This window comes from Castor canadensis, chromosome 18 (genome assembly GCF_047511655.1).
Source record: "Castor canadensis chromosome 18, mCasCan1.hap1v2, whole genome shotgun sequence".
Classification (NCBI taxonomy): domain Eukaryota; kingdom Metazoa; phylum Chordata; class Mammalia; order Rodentia; family Castoridae; genus Castor; species Castor canadensis.
The window spans coordinates 13,407,906-13,431,186 of NC_133403.1; the positions used below are offsets into that span (position 1 = coordinate 13,407,906).

Genomic DNA, 23,281 nt, shown 5'->3' on the forward strand with positions numbered 1-23,281 from the left:
TCATCAATAAAGTAACCACAGCATGAGGGGTTTTGCTGGTATTTGCAGCATATTAATAAACATTTAAAATCTGCTTTTTCCTTAATTCAAAATACAGTTCATGCTTGCTTGCCAGGTGATACTCTAAGGGCTGAATGAATACTCACAAGCTACTGGGGATATGGGCACCCCAAGTGAGATGTCCCCATGATGCTCTCTTAAACCCTGAAAGTCTTCACTTGACCACTTGTTTTATCCCTTAGCAGCCACTTCTGCTTTGTCACTTCTTCTTAAAATGCTACTTCTGTCTTGGGCCCGGGCCCTGAAGACCAGGTTCTGGGCAGAATGTGAGATCCAACAGCTCTTTGTGAGCTTTAGTAACAATTTCCTGGAAAGAACCAGGCGTTCCACACCAAGAACTCATGGCTTCCCATCCTTTCTCTTTCATATCCTCTTTTTAGAAGAGCAGGCCCATTCAGGAGCCCAACAAGAGATTCAGAGAAGGGAATTATTTGCATGGAATCATACAATGAACACAGTTTCACTGGGATTCAGACACAAGTCTCAGGGGACACTGCCAAGTGTCTGATAACAGAACTAGTCCAGGACATAGGACAGGGGGACAAGCCACCAATAGTTACTACAGGAACAAACACGATCTGGTAGGCCTGCAGACTCCATACTTTATGCCAAAGAAAACTTGTATATGTTAAAAAAAAAACTACACCTGGTGCCAAACATGGTGGCATGCATCTACTATAATCACAGTACTGGGGAGGCTGAGGCAGGAGATCCCAAGTTCAGGGCCAGCCTGGTACATAGTGAGAACCTGTCTCAAAAAAATTGCCTCTGATGAGCTGGTGGAGTGGCTCAACTGGTAAAGCACCTGCCTAGCAAGCATGATGCACTGAGTTCAAACCCCAGTACCACCCTGCTTCCCCCCACAAAAAAAAGTATGTTAAAAACAAAGCCAGGACTGTTTGAGTGGCTCAAGTGGTTAAGCATCTGCCTAGCAAGTGTGAGGCCCTTAGTTCAAACTGCAGAACTACCAAAAAAAAAAAAAAAGTTTAGAAACATGGACAAAAAAATCTTTGGGCTGGAGGCATAGCTCACATGGTAGAGTGCCTGCAACCGTGAAGCCCTGAGTTCAAAAAGTACTGCCAAAAAACAAAACAAAGAAACAAACAAAAAGCCCAAAGCCTACTGCTGCCCCTAAGGCAGCCTTTGCAGCACTGGGGCAGATGGCCCAGGGTGCTCACACACAAAAGTCAAATAGAAGAGAAGAGATTGAAGGCCTCCAAGCTGAGGGTGAGAGGAAAAGTGGTGATGGGAAAGATGATTTGGTGACAGTGTGCCTCAGTGATGCATACAGGAGAAGAAGGCAGCAGAAATAGAGATAGAAATCCGGACAAAAGAAAAGGAAGTGAAAATAGAAACGAGAGACAGTGATGAACAAGAATGAGGAAGATGACATATCCAAACTTGGATATAGGGAATGAAGATGGTACAAAAGCTCAAGGAGCCTGAGGCTCTGAGCCCAGGGTACTGGAAGAGTGGTCAGAGAACACACAGAATAAAAGACTGAGGGGAGAGCACCTGGAGGGCGCAGGCATAGAAGAGGACGTGGACAGCACTAGGGGGAAATATTCTGAGGTCACCGAGGAGAGGCAGTTCTGGGAGGCTGGAGAACTGGATGAGGGATACCAAAGCAACAATGACAGGGAGGTGGAACAGAAGAGATCGCTGAGCCAAAAAAAACATAAAGTAAGTCTTCTGTTTGTAAAGGCTGCCCTGGCTCATTCACCCCTCATGCAAGTACAAGGTTAGTTGTGCTCAGACTAGCCCAATAAGCACATGTCCTGGAGTGATACCATGGCACTGCTGTGCTGGTAGGGCCTTCAGATATCCCTCAAACAGGATGGTTTTCCTGTGACTTGAGTTTTTTTCTAGTTGCTCCAAACATGCTATCATCTGAGAAAAAGGTCAGAATGATGAACTCAGTACAGCATTTCATTTCAAGAAAGGTAGTTAAGTGGTAACTCTGACTAGCAGTTAAAAAGCACCTGTAGGCCCAGCCCTCTGTAACTGTACCCATACCACTCAGATTCAACAGAAACTTCTGAAATGTAAAGCACATTGTCAAAGCCTCAGAAAACAAATATTTTAAAGGGACAGGGCTAGGCCTAGTGGTATACGTCTACAATCCCAGCTACTTGGGAGGCTGAGGCAGAAAGACTGTGAGTTTGGGGTCAGTGTAGGCAACACGGTGAGACTCTATTTCGAAAAGAAAAAGAGATGTGAGTGGCCAAACATAGAGGGTGGGCAGAAAAGGCCTGCATGTGCTGCAGGCTCACCATTGCCAGACATCACAACACACAGGCCATCACAAATACCAGTCTCAGACCTGGACCACTTGCCTCACTGTGGCAGGGAAACCAGGCAGAGGAAGGAAGCAGCAAAAAGTAAAAGGCGGAGGCAGAGAGGAGGTTGGGCCAGGAGCACTGGGAACCACTCTGTTTTAGCTCCCACGGCTCAACACGAAGGTGCCCTCCCCGCTCCATGACCTCCTTCAATTCTTAACCTCCTGATCTTCTTGACCCACCCCCACCAATGCCACTGCCCAGCAGGCAGCACAAATGTATGGGAAACCCCATAGTGGTATGGGTCTGCCTTGCCTCATGCGGCAAGCCTCACCTGAAGCTGACAGGCAGCAACCAGTGTTTCCTGCACGTTGCTGAGGCTGAGCTCCAGCTCAGAGGTGTATATGAAGTGCAGGATTTGGCACATAGCATTGTAGGACACACCGTGGATTAGGACCTCTTCCTGTTCCATCTCCTTTAATCCCCCAGCAAACATCCCTCTGCAAAGCAAAGAGACAAGGCAGGTTACACGAGTCAGTATAACAGCTCAGGCTACAAACAACATTCAGAAGGGACCAAGAGCCAGTGGCAGGGCTGGTTATGAGTGTGCATGATAAAATGCTGACTGTTCTGTGCTCTGAGTACACAGCCTACACATGGAGTCAGTCTACATGTAGGAGGAGCCAGACCAAGCCTGGGCAGCCATCCTAGAAATCAACTGGTCTCCCTTTCCATGGGCCTGCAGGAGTCCCACACGTGCCTTACTAGGGCAGGCCCATGCCCAGCTTGCTGGCTGCTTCATCCACTTACAGCAGTTTCCAAGTCAGAACAGCAGCAACTCCAGACCAAGTTTGAAAAGAATATATTAATTAATAGGAAACAATGAGCTCCTATCAAATACCAAGAGAAGGAGCGATATAAAAGTGTAATGATACTGCTGGGCACCAGTGCCTCACGCCTGTAATCCCAGATACTCAGGAGGCAAAGATCATGGCTCAAAACCAGCCTGAGCAAATAGTTCATGAGAACCTATCTCAAAAATAAATAAAATTTTAAAAAACCTTCACAAAAAAGGGCGGTGGAATGGCTTAAGGTGAGTTCAGGGCTCACTACTAAAAAAAGAAAAAAAAAGCTTAATGATACCAAAGGAGGCAAATAAGCAAAAAAGAAAGAAACTAGGGCTGCAGGTGTAGGGCACTTGCCTAGCATGTGTGAGACCTTGGGTTCCATGCCCAGAACTGCAATAAAGAAAGAAAAGAAAAAGAAACAAAATGGAGAAAATGCCAAGAAGGAACTCAAAGGGTATATGACCTGGGAACAATGCCCTGGAGCTTGGAGACGGGGCAGGGACAGAATCCTCTAAGGAAATGAGACTCAAGAGTGAGGCTGAAAGAGCCCATGTCAGGCAGAAGGCATCTAGGTGCACAGATCCCGGGGCAGAGGAGAGTAGTGCTCAAAACAGCCAAGCCAGGAGAGTGACCCGGAGGTGAGGGAGGGTCAGGCAGGTCAGAGAGAGCCCTGCTACCTCTAGGTCAAGGTAGCATGTGCACTGAAATCCAAGCAAGATAGGATTGCTATAGGGGAATTTTATTGGGAGTGACCTGAACTGATGGTTTGTTGGCCTAGAGTAGAGGGGCTGGAGAAAGGGGTGTGAAGAGAGCAGTTAGGAGGAGCGACCCTAGGGAAGGCAAGGTGGCTAGAAAGCTGCAGCTGAGTTAGGGCTGGGACACAGCAGAAAGCACCTGCTGACACACTGATTCTAGGAGGGCTCTAAGTGCTCTGCTGGATGCAGCATCTGGGTGAACAGGGGAAAATTCAGGAGGAACGAGTTTAGAAAGGACAGTCATATTTTGTCATGGCATGGAAAGTGAGAAGCTTGTGAGACAGCCAAGTGGAGGCACCAACTAGATATCATGAGATAAGTGCAGGAGATGAAGATTTATTATTATTATTACTACTACCGTTATTATTAGTTCATGGTGCTGGGGTAGAACTCAGTGCTTTACTTGTGTTCTACCACTGAGCTACACTCCCTAACCCCTCTAAACCCTTCACCCCTGGTCCCAGGGCTGAAGACTGAATCTGACATCCAGCATCTAGGAGATGGAATAAGAACTTTTTTTCATTGTACTTGTGTTTTGATTAAATAACATACATGATACGAGATTTATAATCTATAAAAGGTGGTGGTGGAAATCCTCTGGCACCTTAGCTCCCAAAGTCTAATTGGTTCCCTCACCAGGGCAGGGCAGGGCAGGGCAAGGCAGCTGCATTATGGGTTTTTTTTTTTTTCTGGCGGGTGGGGAGGCTGACTAGGGTTTGAACTGAGCCTTGAGCATGCTAGGCAGGTGCTCTACCACTTTAGCCATGCCTCCAACACTTTTTTTGCTATTATTTTACAAATAAGGTCTCTTGGGTTTTTTCTTTTTGGCAGTGCTGGGGTTTGGACTTAGGGCTTTGTGCTTGCTAGGCAGAAGCTCTCTCTTGAGCCACACCTCCAGTCCCTCTCACATTTTTTTGGGTTTCTTTGCCTGAGCTGGCCTCGAAATGAGATCCTCCTGATTTCTACCTCCCAAGTAGCTGCAATTACAGGCCATGAGTCACTGCACCCAGCTGTTGTGCATTTTATGTTTTCACTTTACAATAAATCTTGGAAGCCAACTCTTACCCATACACAAGCTTCCTCACGTGTAAAGGCTGTCATCACTTATTTAACCCGCTCCTTCTGGGGTACATTAGGTTACTTCTACTGTCCCAGTTATTTCACAAAATGGATACCCTCACCCCATATTCTGTGTCTGTGTCTTGGTAGGACTAATTCCCACTAATGCAACTGCTGGGTCAAAGGGTTGACACACATTCACACTTTGACAGTTCTGCCCATTTGTTCTTCCTTACATCATTCCCCACACTGGGGCTAGGTGGCTTCCTTCCACCCCATCTTCATAACCCAGGAAGACACTGGCTGTAACTCTGCTACCATGATGGAACAAACCTTATTGTGAATGGGATAGAAAAATCTCATCATATGTTAAGAATTACTTCTATTATTTTTTTCTGAATAGTCCAGAATCTTTGCTAGTTTTTTTTTTAAACTTTCTTATTCATTCTTACTCACTAGAAGAAATCTGTCATTTCTTGGATAAGCCTAACTTTTTTTTTTTTTTTTTTTTTTGGCAGTATGGGGTTGGAACTCAGGGCTTCATGCTTGCTATAGGTGCTCTACTGCTTGAGCCATTTCCTGCCTTTTGCTTTGGGTATTTTGGAGACAAGGTCTCTCACTTTTTGCCCAGGCCAGCTTGGACCTTGATCCTCACAGTCACAGACTCCCACCCAGCTTGTAATGACAGGTGCATGCCACTGCACCCAACTACTGGTTGAGTTAGGGTTCTCCCTAACTTTTTGCCTGGGCTGGGCCTCAAACTGCAATTCTCCTGATCTCAGTCTTCCAAGTAATTAGGAGTTCAGGCATGGGCTACTGATGCCTGGCTGTTACCACCTTTTCATCTTCTGAAACTTTCTGCCATGCCAAAATCTGTCTTTGGGTTTTTTTGTTGTTTATTGTTGCTTTTCTTTTTGTTTTGTTTTGGATTGTTGTGTAGCCCAGGCTGTCCTCAAACTTGAGATCCTTATGCCTCAGTCTCCTGAGTGCTTGTATTACAGGGATGCACTATCAGGCCCTCCCTCCCTCCCTCCCTTCCTTCCTTCATTTTAGTGGTACTGGGGCTTGAACTGAGGGCTTCATACTTGCCAGGCAGGTGCTCTAGCACTTGAGCCACTACGCTAGCCCAACCTGGTTATCCTTATTTTAATGTAGTCAAATTTATCATATTCTCTTCTTGCCATTGCATTTTGTGTCAAACCTAAAAAGGCTTTTTCCTTCTCAGATTGCATCATAAAACAGCTCCCCATGTTTTCCTCTAGTTTATTGTTTAATCTTACACACTTAAGAATTGTTGATCAGGCCAGTAGTACACATTCAGTAGTAGACCATGTGTCTAGCGTGTGAGACTCCCCTAGCTTTTATCCCAGAACTGCAAAACAAAAGCAAAATCAAAAACAACTGTTGATCCCTCTGGAATTAATTTTGATATAGGATAAATTTTGGTAAAGCAAGGGTCCAACTTTGTGTTTTTCCATATGGCAACTCTGATAATCTCTCTTCCTTTTCCCCTGATTTCTGATTTTTTTCCTTTGGTAAGACTAGGATTTGAACTCAGGGCTTCACCCTTGCAAAGCAGGCTCTTGCAAAACAGGTGTTCTACCACTTGAGCCACACCTCTAGTCCATTTTGCTCTAGTTATTTTGGCAATGGGGTCTTTTGAACTACTTGCCTAGGCTGGCCTCAAACTGAGATTCTCCCAATCTCAGGCTACCAAGTAGCTATGATTACAGATGTGAGCCACTGGCACCTGGCTTCTGAAATCTTTTTTTTTTGGTGATACTGGGGTTTGAACTCACAGCCTCACACTTCCAAGGCATGTGTTTTACCACTTGAGCCACTCTGCCAGTCCTTTTTTATGTAAGGTATTTTCAAGATAGAGTCTCTAGAACTATTTGCCTGGGGCTAACTTCTGAGATCCTCCTGATCTTTGCCTCCTGAGTAGCTAGGATTACAGGTGTGAGCCACTGGCGCCCGACTCCTTCTGTCACCAGAAGCAGTTTCAAATACTGCAGATTCATAACATCTCCAATATAGGGTAAGGCTAGTCTTCTTTCATAACCTTTGCTTTCAACAATTTTCTGACCACTGATTGCTCTCTTCATTTGAACTTTAGAATCAGTTTCTGCAATATCCCACCCAATAAGCTCTCCTGAGAACATAGTAAACATTTACGTTAATGCAGAGAGCTGGCATCTTTGCAATGGACATAGTGGTCTCTCTATGTGTCCAGCTATGCTTGAGATCTCTTTGAAGGTCTTACAAATCGTCTTCCTACAGGCCTGGCATGTCTGGTAAATTTCATTGCCAAACATTTTCTTCCACATGTAGCCATCTCTTTGAAGCACTTCCCCAGGCACTGTGTAGCAGTCTGGACTTTCCAGAACTGTGCTATTGCATGCACTTCCCTTGTCTGATTCCTTTGCTTAGGACCTCCAGGATCATGCTGGCAACAATAGAGATGGCAACACTGTGAGCACTGACCCCTGAGCAGGGTGTGCGCATTTGGACTGACCTAAACTCTTACCATCTTAAGAAAGGATCCACTGCATGGACCTTGATTGGACCCTGAATAGAGAGGGAGAGAGGAGCTGAGACATTCAGGAAAATCTGAATATGGACTTAATATCTGATGAAATTACAAATTTTCTTAGATGTATAATAGTATTATAAGATACATGAGAGAAAATCCTTAGAGAGGTACACTGAAGTATTTACAGATAAGAATGTCATACAAAATTAGAGATAAGGGCAAAATAGTTTCTGCCGGGTATTGAGGGGTGGGGGAAGAATGAGGGGGCGGAGTGGGTGGTAAGGGAGGGGGTGGGGGCAGGGGGAGAAATGACCCAAGCATTGTATGCACATATGAATAATAAAACAATGAAAATTAAAAAAAAAAATGCCATGATGCCTTCAGGTCCTCTGAAGTGAATCTTACAAAATGCTCATAAATGATGAATCTAGGCTAAAGGCACAGATTTCTTTGTTCTATAGGATCAACATCTCTCAAAAAGAAAAATTAGGTAGGGCTGGAGGTGTGGCTCAAGTGGGAGAGCACCTACTTAGCAAGTGCAAAGCCCTGAGTTTAAACCCCAGTGTCACAAAAAAAAAAATAGTAATAAATTACATAGTTTAAAAAAAAAAATCTCAAAAGAAAAATAACATACATCCACTCTTCTTTAATTTTTATCAAAAATGGATTATTTAGGGCTGCTGGAGTGGCTCAACTGGTAGAGCACCCGAAGGACAAATTCCCCAGTACTGTCTCCCCACTCTGCCCCAGGCCAAAAAAAAAAAAAAAAGGCTATTTAGCCAGGCATGGTGGTACACATCTATAATACCAGCTACTTGGATGACAGAGGTAGGAGTATTTCAAGTTTGATATAAATTCTGGCAAAGTTAGTGAGATCCTATATCAAAAACAAAATTTAAAAAAAAAAAGGCTGAGGGTGTGGCTTAAGTAGTGGAGTACTTGCCTAGCATGCTCAAGGCCCTGGATTTTTTTTTTTTTTTCTTTTTGCAGTACTGGGGTTTGAACTCAGGGCCTATACCTTGAGCCACTCCTACCAGCCCTTTTTTGTGACAGGTTTTCCTGAGATAGGGTCTTGCAAACTATTTCCCTGGGCTGGGTTCAAACTGTGATCCTCCTGATCTCTGCCTTCTGAGTAGATAGGATTATAGACATGAGCCACCAGTGCATGGCTTATTTTTTAAAAAAGGTATTTATTCTATTTTTTTTTTGAGATGTGTCTATAATCACAGCTACTCAAGAGGCAGAAATCAAGAGGATCATGGTTTGAGGCCAGCTAAGGCAAAAAGTAAAGTGAGACCCTTCCACCCCCCCCCATCTCAACCAACAGCACCGGTGGAAGGATAGTTGTCAGAGGCCAGCCCCAAGCAAAAAGTGAGACCCTATAAGAAAAACAGCAAAGGCAAAACAAAGGGCAAAAGGTGTGGTTCAAGTGTTAGCCCTGAGTTTATACTCTAGTACTACAAAAAGGAAAAAAAATGGTGAGAATGATAAATTTTATGTCATGTGTTTTTTCTTTTCCTTTTCTTTCTGTCTCTCCTCTCGCTTCTCTCTCTCTCCTCTCCTATCCTCTCCTCCCCTCCCCCTCCTGTTCCCCTTCTCTCTCTGGAAAGTTTGAGATAGAAAAGTAGTAAAGAATACAGCTCTCAGAGCTGGGAGGGGTCCCAAGAGAGGGTGCCCAATCTAAAAAGGATGTTCAAGGGCTGGGGATGCACTACAGTGACAGAGCACCTGCTTACCATGTTGCAATGCCCAAGATCCCATACCCAACACTGCAAAAACATTAAAATAAAATAAAAACTGGTTACCACAGGGTGGGAGAATGAAGTGGGAGGGCAGGGTAAACTGGTTCCTCCCTGACCATATATTTTCACCTATTCAAAAAGTTTTTAAATTATGAAATGCTCACAGTTTAACCTTGATGCTCATAGATAACCTTGCTGCTCAAGGTTACACATGCCAACTAACTATAGCTGTAGATATGTATGCAGACACCTGCTAGGTTATTTTTGATCAATTAACAACATGCATTATAAGAAAGATTCCCTAATATAGGACTAGTCTTTTCTTCAGAACACAATGTTCACCTTGCTAGGTTGCTCTGAAAGTTCTACTAGGCACAGCAGGCTCTGTGTTCCAGGGACTCACTGAAGATTTTCACATGGTCATTCACAAATAAGCCATAGTTTCAGTGTGGGGTTGTCCCTCCAACTTTGACACTAGTGCTATGCAACTATGGTAAAAATATTTTTGGAACCCCCCCTTTTTCCTAAAATCACTCTGAGCAAATTCAAATGGCATTGGAAGGGCTAGGAGTTGTGGTTCATGACTATAATTCCAGAGATAAAAGGACTGCAGTTTGAGGTCAGCTAGGGCAAAAGCATAAAACCCTGTCTGAAAATAAAGCAAAAAAGGGCTGGGGACCTGGCTCAAGTAGTAGAGCACGTGCCTAGTAAGTGCAAGGCCCTGAGTTGAAACACCAGAACCACCAAAAAAATTAAAATAAATGGCATTATACCTTGTTCCTAAAAAATACAACTACCCTGGGAAACATCTAGGCTTTATGCTTTTGTGAGAGATAATAACTTTTTCTCTCTTCTGGGGATGAAGTCCTGTCAATTTTCATTTTCTAGGTAGTCATCAATCTTATCTAATGTTTCAAACTCATGGCCACCAACTTGAGTAAAGTATCCCTGTATAATTCAGATAGTGTGAAAACGAAGGGAGGATGAGATGACCCAGGGAGGCTGTAAACAGGACAGAATTTTTTGGGTCCTTCAGACCATAGAGGTCTAGGGTCAGAGGAACCAACTCAGATGCAAACAAGGTAAACAGGTGAGAGTAGGGTCACAGGGCCAGAAAAGGTGTGCTGCACAAAGTTACTAACAAAAGACCTAAGATGCAATGTGACCATCCAACTCCTAAATCACACAGTGAGGTGCTGTCTGGGACAGGGACAGTACATCTCTCTGCCCTACAAGGGAAGCAGCATCTTGTAGGGAGGAGAGTGAGATCCCTCTGGCTGGGAAAAGATGAAGAACAATTAGGGAAAGCTCCCCAGAGAAGGCACCTTGGATGGGCTTTGAGGGAAGATAAAGTTCCCTGTGGCAAGAAGGGCAGAGGTAGGCAGTGCAGCCTGAGAATAACACCAAGAGTACAGACGCAAGAGAGGATACAGTAGGCAGGACTGCAATGCATGTGGCTGAAGAAGACATGGAGTTAACAGTGGGAGGAGAGACTGGTACAGACTCCTGGGACCAGGTGTCCAGGAGTATGTAACACCTCAGGCTGCAACTTTCAATCCTGCATCACCATACAAGGGGACAGCCCCAGCAGCTACAAGGAGCCCCACACAAAGTAAAATCCTAAAACTTAGACCTGGAGGGACATGCCTGTAACTCCAGCACTTAAGAGGCTAAGGCAGGAGGATAGCAAGTTCTAGGCCAGCCTAGGCTACATAACAAATCCCTGTCTCAAAATATAATAATAATAATAATAGTAATAAAAAATCCTACACTTGAAATTGAGTTCTGTTCGTCATAAAATAATTCAAGTAATCAATAAAGGGGACAAAGCCAACCTGTGTGTCCCTTCTCCTTTTGCGGGATATTCACGAGTTCAGCATGTGCTCTTTCAGATTTTCTAGTTCTCTAGCCAGTCCTAAGCCTCTATACTCCATCAATAGACACCCTATCCTGCCTATAAGTGGCTGCACTGGACACTGCAGAACACAAGTCCACCCTCAATCTCATCCTGTACCAGAACAGGTACCTAGATAGAACTGCAGGTCCCAAAGCAGGCACAGTGGCTTACTACTGTAATCCCAGAGATCAAGAGGATCACAGTTCAAAGCCAACCCAGGCAAAAAATTGGTGATGTCCCTCCCCCCCATCTCAACCAATAAAAGTTGGGTGTGGAGGCATGTGACGATCATCCCAGCTACAAGGGAAACAAATAGTAGGATCCCAGTCCAGGCCTGTCTGGCATAAATGTGAAACCCTACCCCCAAAATTAACTAAAGCAAAAAGGGCTTGGTGCATGGCTTAAGTAGTAGAACACCTAGCAAGTGAAGCCCTGAGTTCCAGCTCAGTACTACCAAAAAAAAAAAGTGTAGGGCCCTAAGCAGGAGACCAATGCACCCCCAAATGCCCTTCCCTCTACCCTTGCTCACATAGGAAATTACAAATCTGTCACGTGAAGGGGATGTGGTTCAGTGGTAGAGCACTTGCCTAGCATGTGCAAAGCCCTGGGTTAGATCCCCAGCACAGCAAAAATGCAAACAAACAAAAGAAAACCTTTTATCCCTTAGTCTTAGTAAGAGGGAAAAGGTTCCTTTATCATTTAACCTGAATCAAATAACTGAAACAAATAAATACACATGATATGACCTGGCAATAATCTATTTCTGAGACAAGTCTCAGAATAATCTGAGACGAGTCTGGGCTCTCCAACAATGTCACTTTCCCCTCCCTTCCCAAAGGTCAGCACACACCATCCTGGATTAGGAACACTTCCCATGAGAGGCACCCCCAAAGGAAAGGTTTAAGAATTACTTCTGGGGGATGTGAAAAAATACAGAATGCTTTTCATCAGTTAGGGAAAGGCAGTGTCCACACTAATTTTTAGGAACAGTGGTGTGACAGGGATAGTCAGACAGACTGAATTGAGACAGGATTTTGAGCCTAAAAGGTTGCAAGAGCAAACCCAGAAGGTCCTCCTGGCTCCACAGTCCCCTGCCAGCTTTTCCTGTAGACTCTAATCTGGTTAGTACCTCTGCTGAGTGGACTGTGGTGCTGTGTCCTTGAGTCTACCCTACAGGTGGCTTTCAGCTCCCCCACCCTGCTCACCATCCTGTATGTTAAAGTTTAGCGAAGAGCTCGGCTAAACCCCTTGAAGTGAAGGATGTTATTGCCCCTAGACATGTCTATAGCAAGAAACCCCTGGATCACATTCTCCATAAACTCCTGGACACCAGAGGCACATAAACCATAAAGAAGTACTTTGCTTGACAGTTCTTAAAATTGAAAAAATGAGAACTACCATGGAGTCTGGAATACAAAACAATCAAAAAGAATCTGTGGGGGAGGGGCAAGGGCAGGTGTAGCTCAGGGTGTAAGGCCCTAGGTTCCATTTGCAGCACTGGAGGAAAAAACAATTGGAGTTGGAATGGAGTGAGTCCCACAACCTAGCTGGTAGCCTTTGCTCCTGAGCCTCATTCCTCTCACCGTGTGTGAGGAGAACAGTGGTACCACCTTCTCAGGGTACAAAGCTGTGCAGACAACAGAATACAGAAATTTACTCATTTAACTCATGGGTACTGCCAGACATGGTGGTGGTACAATGTATAATCCCAGCACTGGGGAGACAGGAGGATCATGAGTTAAAGGCCAGCCTGGGGAACACAGTAAGACCCTGTCTCAAAAAACAAAGAGGGATGGCAGAGTGGCTCAAGTGGTAAATTGCCTGCCCAGCAAGCAAAGGCTCTGAGTTCAAACCCCAGTACCACCAAAACCAAAATAATCAAAAACCACCATAAGTGGTGGCTCATGCCTGTAACTCCTAGCTACTTGGGAGACTTAGATTGGGAGGATCTTGATTTGAAGCCAGCCCAAACAGTATGAGAGAGCCCATCTCCAAAATAAGTGGAGCAAGATAGACTGGAGGCATGACACAAGTGGCAGAGTGCCTGCTTTGCAAATGCAAAGCCCTAAGTCCCACCCAAAAAAAAAAAAAATCATGGGTATTAAGTATCCATGTAACAACAACTTGTGATGGCTAATTTCAGGTGTCAACTTCACAGTATTAAAAAATACCTAAAAAACTACGAAGTCATTATCATTTCTGGGTGGTTCCCAAGGAGACTAGCGTTTGGAATCAGCGGATAAATAGGAAAGACCCACTATCAGTATGGGTGGACATCATCCAATCAGTTGGGGGCCCACACAGAAAAACAGCAGAGAAAGGGTGATCTTTTCTCTCTCTCCCTCTCCTTCTCAGAATCTCTCTCTCCCTCTCTCCCCCTTCTTCCCTCCCAGAACTGGCACTCTCTTTATCGCCTGCCCTTTGACATCAGAACTCAGGCTTTCTGGACTTTGGACTGTAGGAGTATTCCAGGACTCCCTGGAATACTCAGACCTTGAGCCTTGGACTAAGAATTTCACCACTGGCCTTCCTGGTTCTGAGGCTTTCAGACTTGGACTAAGCCTTGTTATAGGAATGCCAAGGTCTCCACATTAAAGATGGCCTGTCATGGATGGGACTTCTCAGCTTCCATAATCATGAGCCAATTCTCTTAATAAATTTCCTCTCATACATTTATATCCTGTTTGTTCTGTCTCTCTGGAGAACCCTGAGTAATACAGTATGTTAGGTTCCAGAATAGGAATAAAAGATTCCAACCCAGCATATGAAACAGACAAGTCACTGGTTCTTCCCAATGTGCCAAATGCTGGCTCTGGGTCATACAAGAAGCCATGAGAAACACTGAAGGAGCTGCACAGCCCATTGTGAGGGCCAGTAGCTAATACCTGAGGATGAGAGGTTAGAGCTAAAAGGTGGATAGTCAGGGAGGGGGTGACACAAAACATCATTTAGCTATGTATACACAGTTAGTAATCACCTGGCTTTGGGCTTTAGCACCCATCAGGTACCAAAGGAGTAACCAGGACCCATGTGGACCTCTTAGCTTGCATTATGATAGTGGGGGAAGGTGCTGAAAGACTTGGGATAAGATGTTACAGCATCTTTAAAAAAAAAAAAAAAAAAGCAGTGTGTGTATACAGAGAGAAAGCAATGTGGTAAAGTGTTAACAACTGGTATGTAGTCAGATGTTTATCATACTATCCTTTCAGTTTTTCCATAATTTCATATTTTTCAAAAATGAAAATGCTAGGGATGGGGATAGAAACCAGAGTAAAGTAAAAAGTAAATGTGTTTTACACCAATGTGCATAGGAGGGCTGTGTATGCAGCTGGGTGCACCCTCCTCCTCTGCCACAGAATATTCATTTTGTAAAATGCAATATTACAAGCATGATTACATGCAACTGCCAAGCACGATTATCTTTTGAAGAGACAACATGCCCAAGAGAGAACAGCTGAAAGAAAAACTCCAAGGCCTCTTCTATGTCACACTTGTTTGACTAAGTCTCCAAAGCAGACAGTGGGAGAGGCTCCAGGAAGAGCAGGAGAACCAGTCACCATCAGTACCAGCATGCCTACCAGTGGACTTATAAAGACAGGTCTGGGTAACTCACCTGAAGTAATCACAGGATGCAGCCAGCAGGATGCGATGCGCCTCGATGTGTCTCCCCTCCACCACCAGGACAACATCAAAGAGGATCCCACTGTCTCGGAGAGCCAGCAGGCCTCGGAGCAGGGCCTGGGAGTGCTGCGTGCTGCGGTAAGTGTTGTTGACGCAATGCGGGTGAGAGGGCTGTGTGGGCAACTTGCACAGTTGGGTGAACTCCTGCTCCTCTGCCATCCTGACAGCCACACCAACCCTTACCACTGCGGCCTGTCAGCTGGCAAGACAGGGGAAAGGGAATGAGCAAGCAGGCAGCACCCCCTTGCCACACACACTGGTCACCACAACCCCTGCTCCTTACCCTGCTGCTGTGCCTCCCTCTAGCTCACCTGCCCATTCTTTATGATCCCAAACCCTCTAGTTCCCTGTCACCTCCCAGTTCTAGTCCCACTTGACCTTATTCCTAAAAACCTGTGTTCCTTCATTCCAAGGTTCTTCATCCCACTTTGTCTCCTTCAGCACTGCAGTAATATAGAAGTTGGGTGTGGTGGCACTTGCCTCTAATCCCAGCTACTTAGGAGGCTGAGGCAGGAGGATTGCAAGCTCGAGGTCAGCCTGAGTAATTTAGTGAAAGACTCTGCCTCAAAACAAAACTAAATAGGGTTGGGGATGTAGTTCAACAGTACAGTATTTACCTAGCTTGTGTGAGGTCCTGGGTTCAATCCTTAGCACCCAAAGAAAAACCAAAACCAAAAAACCTCTTCCTCTTTCCCAGTGAAAAACAACAAATTGGGATCCCCCTTACAGGACTAGATACATAAAATGCCAAAGTGGTCAGGAAACCCAGTGTTGGAACTCTCCCATGGGAGAAGAGGGCAGACTAGCATTTCCAGTAAGTGCCTTCTTTTACTAAGAGTCTATGAGTCAACCACAGAAACTTGAACTGATGGATTTGAGATCATATAGGGATGGGAACGCAGCTCAGTGGTTGAGTGCCTAACAAGCATAAGACCCTGGGTTTGATCCCCAGAACAACAAATAAAGATATCAACACTACATTTTTTAAATTCAAGATTACTTTCTGAGCTGGCAGAGTGGCTCAAGTGGTACAGTGTGTGCCTAGCAAGCATAAGGTCCTGAGTTCAAACCCTAGTACTGCGCATTTTACTTTCTAATAACTGAGTCAGCATACTCAAAAACTGCAACTGATTTGAACAGGAGCCTTAGAAACCTAACCAGGAAAACAAACCTACTGCAAATACACTTGTGCCATTCACCTACAACGAACAAATCTGAAGCAACTGTGAACAGCTTTGGGTCAGGGAGTGGCCAGCCTATTCAATGAGATGTGACCTGTGGCTGAGTTGCATGGTCTCTTGGCCATAAAATAGCCAATTACAAGGCCATGAACATCTGTCTTCTCACTTCATATTGCCCTACTTTCCCCTCTCCAATTCCCTTCTGCATCTTTAAAAGCAAAAATTTTTCATGCTAATATAAAACTGTTCAAAAAGAAGGAGTCTCCCTCCTCATTCCTGAAGGCACACATCTCCCCATTCCCACCCCCATCTGGGCCTGTGTGCTTTGGATCCTCTACTGCCTCCCATCAGACATGCTCCATTCTCTTCCTCAGTCTGCCTTCCGGACTTGGGTCTTCTGCCCACCCACCCACTTTTTCTCACATACTGGATTGATTTGTCTTTTCACCAAAGCCCTAGAGATGGCTGGAGCCAAGATGTAACCCCCATTTACCACCTCTAGCTTAGGAGTCTCTCCTGCCTGGAAACTCTGCCCTAAGGTGAATCCCCCATCTCGACCTCTTCTTTTTCTCTCACACAGTGTACCTCCAGCTCAGTGCATAATCCAAATAGGAGCCTTCTCAATTGATCTATTTTTTTAAGATGACTCAATTATCTTTAATTAATTTATTTATTTAGGCCTCAGAACCCTGAACTCAGGGCCTCCAGTTAGCTAGGTAGGTACTCTACCACTTAAGCCATGCTCCCAGCTCCTAGTGGCTTTTTTTTGTCAGTGGTACAGCTACAAGTGAAATCTCATGGTCTCAACAATCTCTTTTCTTTTGTAAGCCTGTGTACTATCAGACCCTCTGATTCTGACTCCTCCTCTCCCCTATCTCAGACAGACACATCCCCTTGCTCCAACTGGTTTCCTTAATTCTTGCCTCATCCTCCCAGGCCTCTACTGTCCCGGCTGCACGGAGGTCCCAAAACACCCCTGTGAGTATGCTACCTGACTTCCCAGGCACTGGCTCCCTGTAACCTCATTCAAAACCTCCTTCAAGCCTTCCTTCATTTGCCCTGTCACTCACTGGTCCTTAGCCCAAAAGGGACAGCCATCATCCTCTCAACACTTTCAGTCTTCCTCCTAGGCCTGTCTTACCTCTCATGACCCTGTATTGGTCATGGTTGAGCTCAATCACTTCCACCTCTACCACTTTGTTGTGAATACAATAAACATACCCTGGAACCTGTCTTATCTATCCACCGCAAGGAGAGTTAGGTCTCTTCAGGACTTTGTCTTACAAGCATCTCAAAGTTCCTATGGCCACATTTGCTAATCACAGACTCTAGGCACTTATCTCCTATCTCTAAACCTCAGTTGGCTCATTACCACAACTAACCATGTAGTCAGGATGGTCTCATTCTGAGAGTGACTGTGAGAACTGATGGTCTCAACAATGAGCCACCTCATTGTGTGATGAGATCACAGCAGCCCATCTGCCCTCTTAGGAAGGAATGGATGATAGCTACACCTTAAACACCCACCACAAGAACAAGTACAGTAAGACAGGAAGACAACTTCCTTGGTCAGGCAAAGCACATTTATCAAGCATAATGAAAGGAACTCAGCTAGGTGCTGAATGGGGCATGAAGACAAAAAAACAGTTTCCTGATAGGAAGGAGCACAGCCTGGGATACAACATTCAAGATCACATGTATATCCAGGCATGGTGTTGAACACCTGTAATCCCAGTACTCAGGAGCTTGAGGCAGGAGGATCTCGAGTTCAAGTCCAGCCTGAGCCATGTAGCAAGACCCTGTCTCAAAAAAAGAAAAAGAAAACAAAACAAAACTGAGCATATGAAGCCAAGAACTAACCATCACCAAAACATTCATCTCAGGAGAACAGGTGTTAGGCTCAGGAATTCAACAGAACCTTAGGAAACAGTTAAAATGAGCAAACGAGAACTTAGGGAATAGCCACCAAAGCTGGAAAATCTCAGAGCCATTGAGACAGAAAACAACAAATTACAAAATAGTTTGCAAATTTATAAAAAGCTAGAAGGCACAAATTACTATCCAATATTGCCTACAGATAGATATAATGGTATAAAACAACTTAAACAAATTTATTAGAATGAGAAATGCCAAACTCAGGGTTATGATTAGCTCTAGGAAGGAAAGGGGAAATGTTTTATTTGTTTTAAAAAAAAGTGTAAAACAGAACATTAGGATCTGATAGGAATGTTATTTCCTGTACTTTCCTGTAAGTACGAAATGTTAAATAGTGAAATCTCTTATGTATTTTGAGTATATAATACGTTAACATGACTCAAATTCAAAAGGCATAAAAACGTGCACTGCAAAACTGCCCTTCCACCTATGCTCCAACAAGATCCTCTCCCATAGGAAGCTATTTCACCTTCCTGCAGACCCTTCCAGAAGATACCTATGGAGTGTCAGGCAGCTCTGCATATCTGTAACATTCCTCCCTCCTTTCCATTGGTTTTTGCATGTAACTTCATATCCCTCCACAGTCCATTGTATGGAAAAACGTGTTTTATTTAACCAATCCTAGGCAGACATCTGGGTTTTTTCCCATTGTTTGATATTGCAAACAGTTGTGCACTGAAAATCATTTAGATGTGCCATACAAACAGCAAAGGACAATTTCCTAGATACAGAACTACTGGGTCATTTTAATTTTAATGAGTATTTGTCATGTTATTAGACATTACCAAATTGTTCTCCATGGAAGTTGTACCAATTTGTTCTCCCACTGGCAAAGTATGATAACCTGATTTGGGCCACATTCGAGCTCACCAAGAGTATTTCTTTTACCTCTTTGCTGATTTAGATTAAAAAAAAAAACATTTCGGAGTGTTAACTACATTTTTGTAGTTAAAAATGTATAATCTACAATATTTTTTTAAATAATTAGATGAAAATGCAATACATCCTTCCTTGTTCTTTTCTGATGACTTCTAAAATAATAATTTAAAAAATGCTCTTATGCTTTACCAGCTGACATCCTCATTCTCCTTTTCATTTGACTCTATCCTGAAACCCTTTCCCAGTCCCAACCCCAAGTGCATATCCTCTCCAATTCTAGACCCTCACAACCAAGGTCCCTCCATTTCTGTGCTGGTTCAAATCTTTAGAGTGCTTCAGAATCCCAAGTAGATACAAACTGAAGGCGGCAGAATTAATTTTTAAGAACTTAGGGATGAGAATCAAAATCATTTTAGAGGAATTTTCAACTCAACATCATTTACTGAGTAACATCCTCGGTCTTCCTGGACAGTATGAAGCAAGGTCTGTAACCAAAGTAAAGGGAAAGGGTTGGGAAGAGCAGAGGAGAGTGGGTCCTCACGTCCAGAGAACCCGTCCAAGGGGTGCCCATTTGTTCTGAATGAGCTGCCAGAGAGCAGACTCGAGCACCTCAGTGCTCAAGGCCCGTCCTCACGAATGCCCGGGGCGAGGGGCCCCAGGGAGGAGCCAAGGCGGACGGTGGGGGAGCCCCCGCTGAGCGAGCCCAGGTCCGTTCGTTCCGCCCGCGCAGCATCTAAAACAGTGAGACCTGGCGGCCGACGCTTCTGGACCAGGCGATTATTGCACTGACAGCGCGATCTCCGGCGTCTCTCCGGAAACTCGGCGAGGTGGCCAGGCTCGGCGCCGGTGCCTGCAGCCCCCGGCCCCTCGACCTCAAGCCCGGCCACAAGGCTAAGGAAACCGAGGCTCGGAAGGCCAAGAACCGAGGTCACGCCAGGTGGCGGCGGCCGGGCCCGGACCCACCCGCCTGTTGCAGGTCCCGCCCGCGCAGCGCCGAGGGTCGCGGCCGGGTAAGGCCACACGCGGACTGGCCATGGGCGACAGGGCCAGCCCCGGGGAGAGGAGGTCAGTCGGCCAGCAACCGCGCGCAAGCCCCAGCCCCCGGCCCGCAGCAAAGCGCCGGCCCCAGCCCCGCCGCGCCCGGGGGGTCTTGCCTGCAGCGCCCCCGCCACGTCAGGCCGCGGGCTCACCTCAGGCCACCGCCCCCGCGCCTCCGGCCCGCGCCCGCCCTCGCTCTCCCGCGCCACTAGCACGCCCGGGATCCTGTGCCCGCCCGCCCGCCGCCAGCCTCCTGCAGCCCGCGCTCCCCGCAGCCTGCCCGCACAGCCCGCACGGCCCACACCTCGCAGCTGACCTGGAGCCGCCGCAAGCTGAGGCCGCACTCGCAGAAGGCGGGAGGTGGGGCGGGGTCTCGGCCGTCACGTGGCGCACTGCGCAGGCGCAGTCGGAGGCCTGTGGGTGCCGCGGGGGCGGGGCAAGAGCGCGGGGCCTCGGGCTGCGGCGCGCCGGGTGCGCGGGGGGCGGTCCTGCAGCTCCGGAGGCGCTCCTCCGCGACGCCCTTCGAGAAGGGCTGCCGCTTGCGAGCTGCGCTCCGCACTTGGCATTGCTCCAGGCACCTGGCGGGCCGGAACGAATGAATGAGTGCATAAAGGGATGAACGCCTTAGGAGCCGTGCATCCGTTTCACCTTCTCTACCTCCCTTCCTCCTTCGCTCGCTCACTCAGTCCCTCCTCTCTCCTTCGTTCAGTTACTTATTGCCTTCCTCGTTCGTTCAGTCGTTCCCTCCCTCCTTTTTCCCTCCTAACCTCATCCTCTCCCTTGCTCCTTCCCACATCCTACTTCTCTTAAGTAGGGCCTCAGAAGGTCTCACGACCCCTTCTGGGTGTAGGGGCAGTAAACAGATACAGGCTCAGTGAACGGGTGTTGATTTTTGGAGATTCTGGAGTCTGATTTCCCAACCCCAAAGCCTGTCTCCAGCTGTCCTGAGGAGGGTTTTGGCATTCATTTTTCTCTGTCTCACCTCTGCCGGGCGGATCCCATTGTATATCCAAGGTTAGAACTGAGCCTCCTCATAGATGGGGGCCCACGAAGATTTCTAGTTTTGAAAGGGGCTGTGGAGGGTGGGGGAGCAGTGGGAAGAGAGGATATGCTGGGCATAGCTGTGGTTAAAAAGAAAGGGGAACTGGAGACACGGTTAGGTGATAAAGTTCAAACCCCGGTACTGCCAAAAAGGATGGGGCCAGGAATAGTGAGGCACTGTTGTAATCTCAGCACTCAGGAGGTATTGGTAGGAGGATCCAGAGTTCCAGACCATCCTGGGATACATGGTGAGACCATATGTGAGAGAGAGAGTTGGCAGAGGGGTGGAATGGAGAGGAGGAAGAAAATAAGTGAAAGAAACCCTGTCCTAACTGAATCCAAAGTGCTATTTGAAGGGGAGGACAAGGAAAAGAGGAGGACCAGCCTCCAGAGAGGAGGTACCCAATAGGAGTCCTCTTCTTTCCAGGAAGGCTTTCTGGAGGGTGTGTTCCCCAGCTGTGTACAGAGGAGGACTTTTGGGGAGCAGGAAAAGCATCTCAAGAAGGGGATAGGGCTGGGATGTAGCTCGGTGGTACAGCGCTTGCCTAGCATGCGTGAGGCCCTGGGTTCGATCCCAGCACCAAAAAAGAAAAAAGACAAAAAAAAAAAAAAAAAGAAGGGGATAGTGTCAACAAAGGCATGGAGATCCAGCAACATAAATGGTTGAGAGATTGCCAGGATTTTCTGAGCCTAAAAGGTTGGAGACCAGATCCTGCCTGCTGGGGACTGGATGTGGCCTAAGAGCAGCCTTCAGACACAGTGGACTGAGCAGAGAGACCATTAGAAGACAGTGACCTCGGGAAGTCAATCAGAGAGGACAGAGGGCAGACCTGGCTGGAATCCTGGTGGTATAGTTTGGGCAAAACATGAGTGTCCGCCAAAGTCCATGTGTAAAGGTTTGGTCCCTACAGTGGTGGTATTGGTATATGCTGTGGACCTTTAAGATGTGAGACCCGGTGGAAGGTCCTGAGATCAGTGGAGGCGTGTCTTAGGAGATTGGGTGCTCTGGTCTCTCAGACTCTCACTGCTTCCTGCCTGGAAGCAGAGACTGCTCTCCTTGCTCTGAGCAAGGTGGCTCCATTGCCACCTGGCACCCTCACCAGAACCGTAAGTCAACGTGGCCACTCAATCTTGAGTTCATATTTCCAAAACTATGAGCTTAATAAGTCATTTCTCTTTATTAAGTTGATCACCTCAGGTTTTTCATTGTAGTAACAGAAGGCTGACTCAAGCCTTTTTCCTGTGTAACAGAAGGAAGCTCAAGCTGAGATATGGAACACTGAGGCAGTTTAGCAGGAAGCAATGTTTTGTTATGCTGACACAGACTCAGCAGACTCGTGTCCAAAGGGTAAGCCCCAAGAACGAAGGGGTCTCACCTTATATACCTTTGCAAGCAGGTTAGAGAAGCAAAAAGCAAGGTCTAATCCATATGTTGTTATATACAATTCTATAGGCTACTTTACCCTAGAGCTACGTAACTTTTCCCCCTCCCCAGTGTTACATGACCATCTCCATGTTCAGATTTCTCAGATTTTATCTCTCTGCTATGCCATCCCTACTTCCCTGCTACTTTATCAGAACTCAGGCCTAGTTTGTTTTCTTCTGATCCTCCTCCCTGCTACATCATTCCCCTCTTTGATGCTCAGACCCACTTAGGGTCAAAGAGCATCATCTTAACTTAGGAGATTGTATGTTCACAGCATCATTACATATGTAGCTGTTTTTGCTTCTATAATGGCCTCCATAATAGTCCTGGTAGACTGAACTACCAGGGGACCCAGGCAGGGCAGTATTAAGCATGCTCCCAGGAGTAGGCTGATTGCCCCATTAGGGTTTTGAATCTGCCCAAGTCAGCGAACCATCCTCCAAACAGGTCATTGGGATCCCATCCTCTCCAAGTCTGGATGGGGACATGGGTAAGCTTTCTCATTCTGTTTGTGACTTCTTCTATGACCTTTCCTTCATCATCAATCTGTAAGCAGCAGTTGCTCAGGTTAAATTTTCCATAAATTCCTCCCTCAGAGGCCAACAAATAGTCTAAAGCCAAGCAGTTCTGATTGATGGCATTGCACATCTTAGTGCTTTGTTTTGTTATCAAATTGAGAGCTCTTGTGCTTTTATTAGTTATAATTTCAACAACAGCCTGCAGCCTGATGATGTGGTTGAGCATATATATAGGGGTGCGATAGCCCCAGGACCAGTCTTCTGCCCAAATGGCAGGACCATTTTACTGGACGATATGCTCAGGAGGCCATTCATTATCTTTCCTATTGCCAATTTGTAAGGCACCTGTTTTGTCTACTTAATCTTTCTTCATATGTGGGGACTCCAGTTTTTCACCTTGTCTGAGGGG

General features: G+C 46.1%; 1 protein-coding gene across 4 annotated transcripts in view; it reads right to left on the bottom strand.

The window, feature by feature from the left end:
* The window catches only part of Klhl22 (kelch like family member 22), a 35,178-nt gene extending 14,907 nt beyond the window's left edge, over window positions 1-20,271 (bottom strand). For 2 of the 4 annotated variants that reach the window (XM_074061218.1, XM_020160717.2), the window contains exons 1-3: window positions 20,204-20,271; window positions 14,787-15,053; window positions 2,674-2,839 (exon numbers count right to left, since the gene is read on the bottom strand). In XM_074061218.1, coding sequence (XP_073917319.1) covers window positions 2,674-2,839; window positions 14,787-15,013 — 393 coding nt within the window. In that variant the 5' untranslated portion in view covers window positions 15,014-15,053; window positions 20,204-20,271. Of the gene's footprint in view, window positions 1-2,673; window positions 2,840-14,786; window positions 15,054-17,758; window positions 17,835-20,191 lie in introns of all 4 variants that reach the window. The other 2 variants (XM_074061219.1, XM_074061220.1) reach the window with 2 other exon arrangements.
* Between the last annotated feature and the right edge of the window lie 3,010 nt (window positions 20,272-23,281).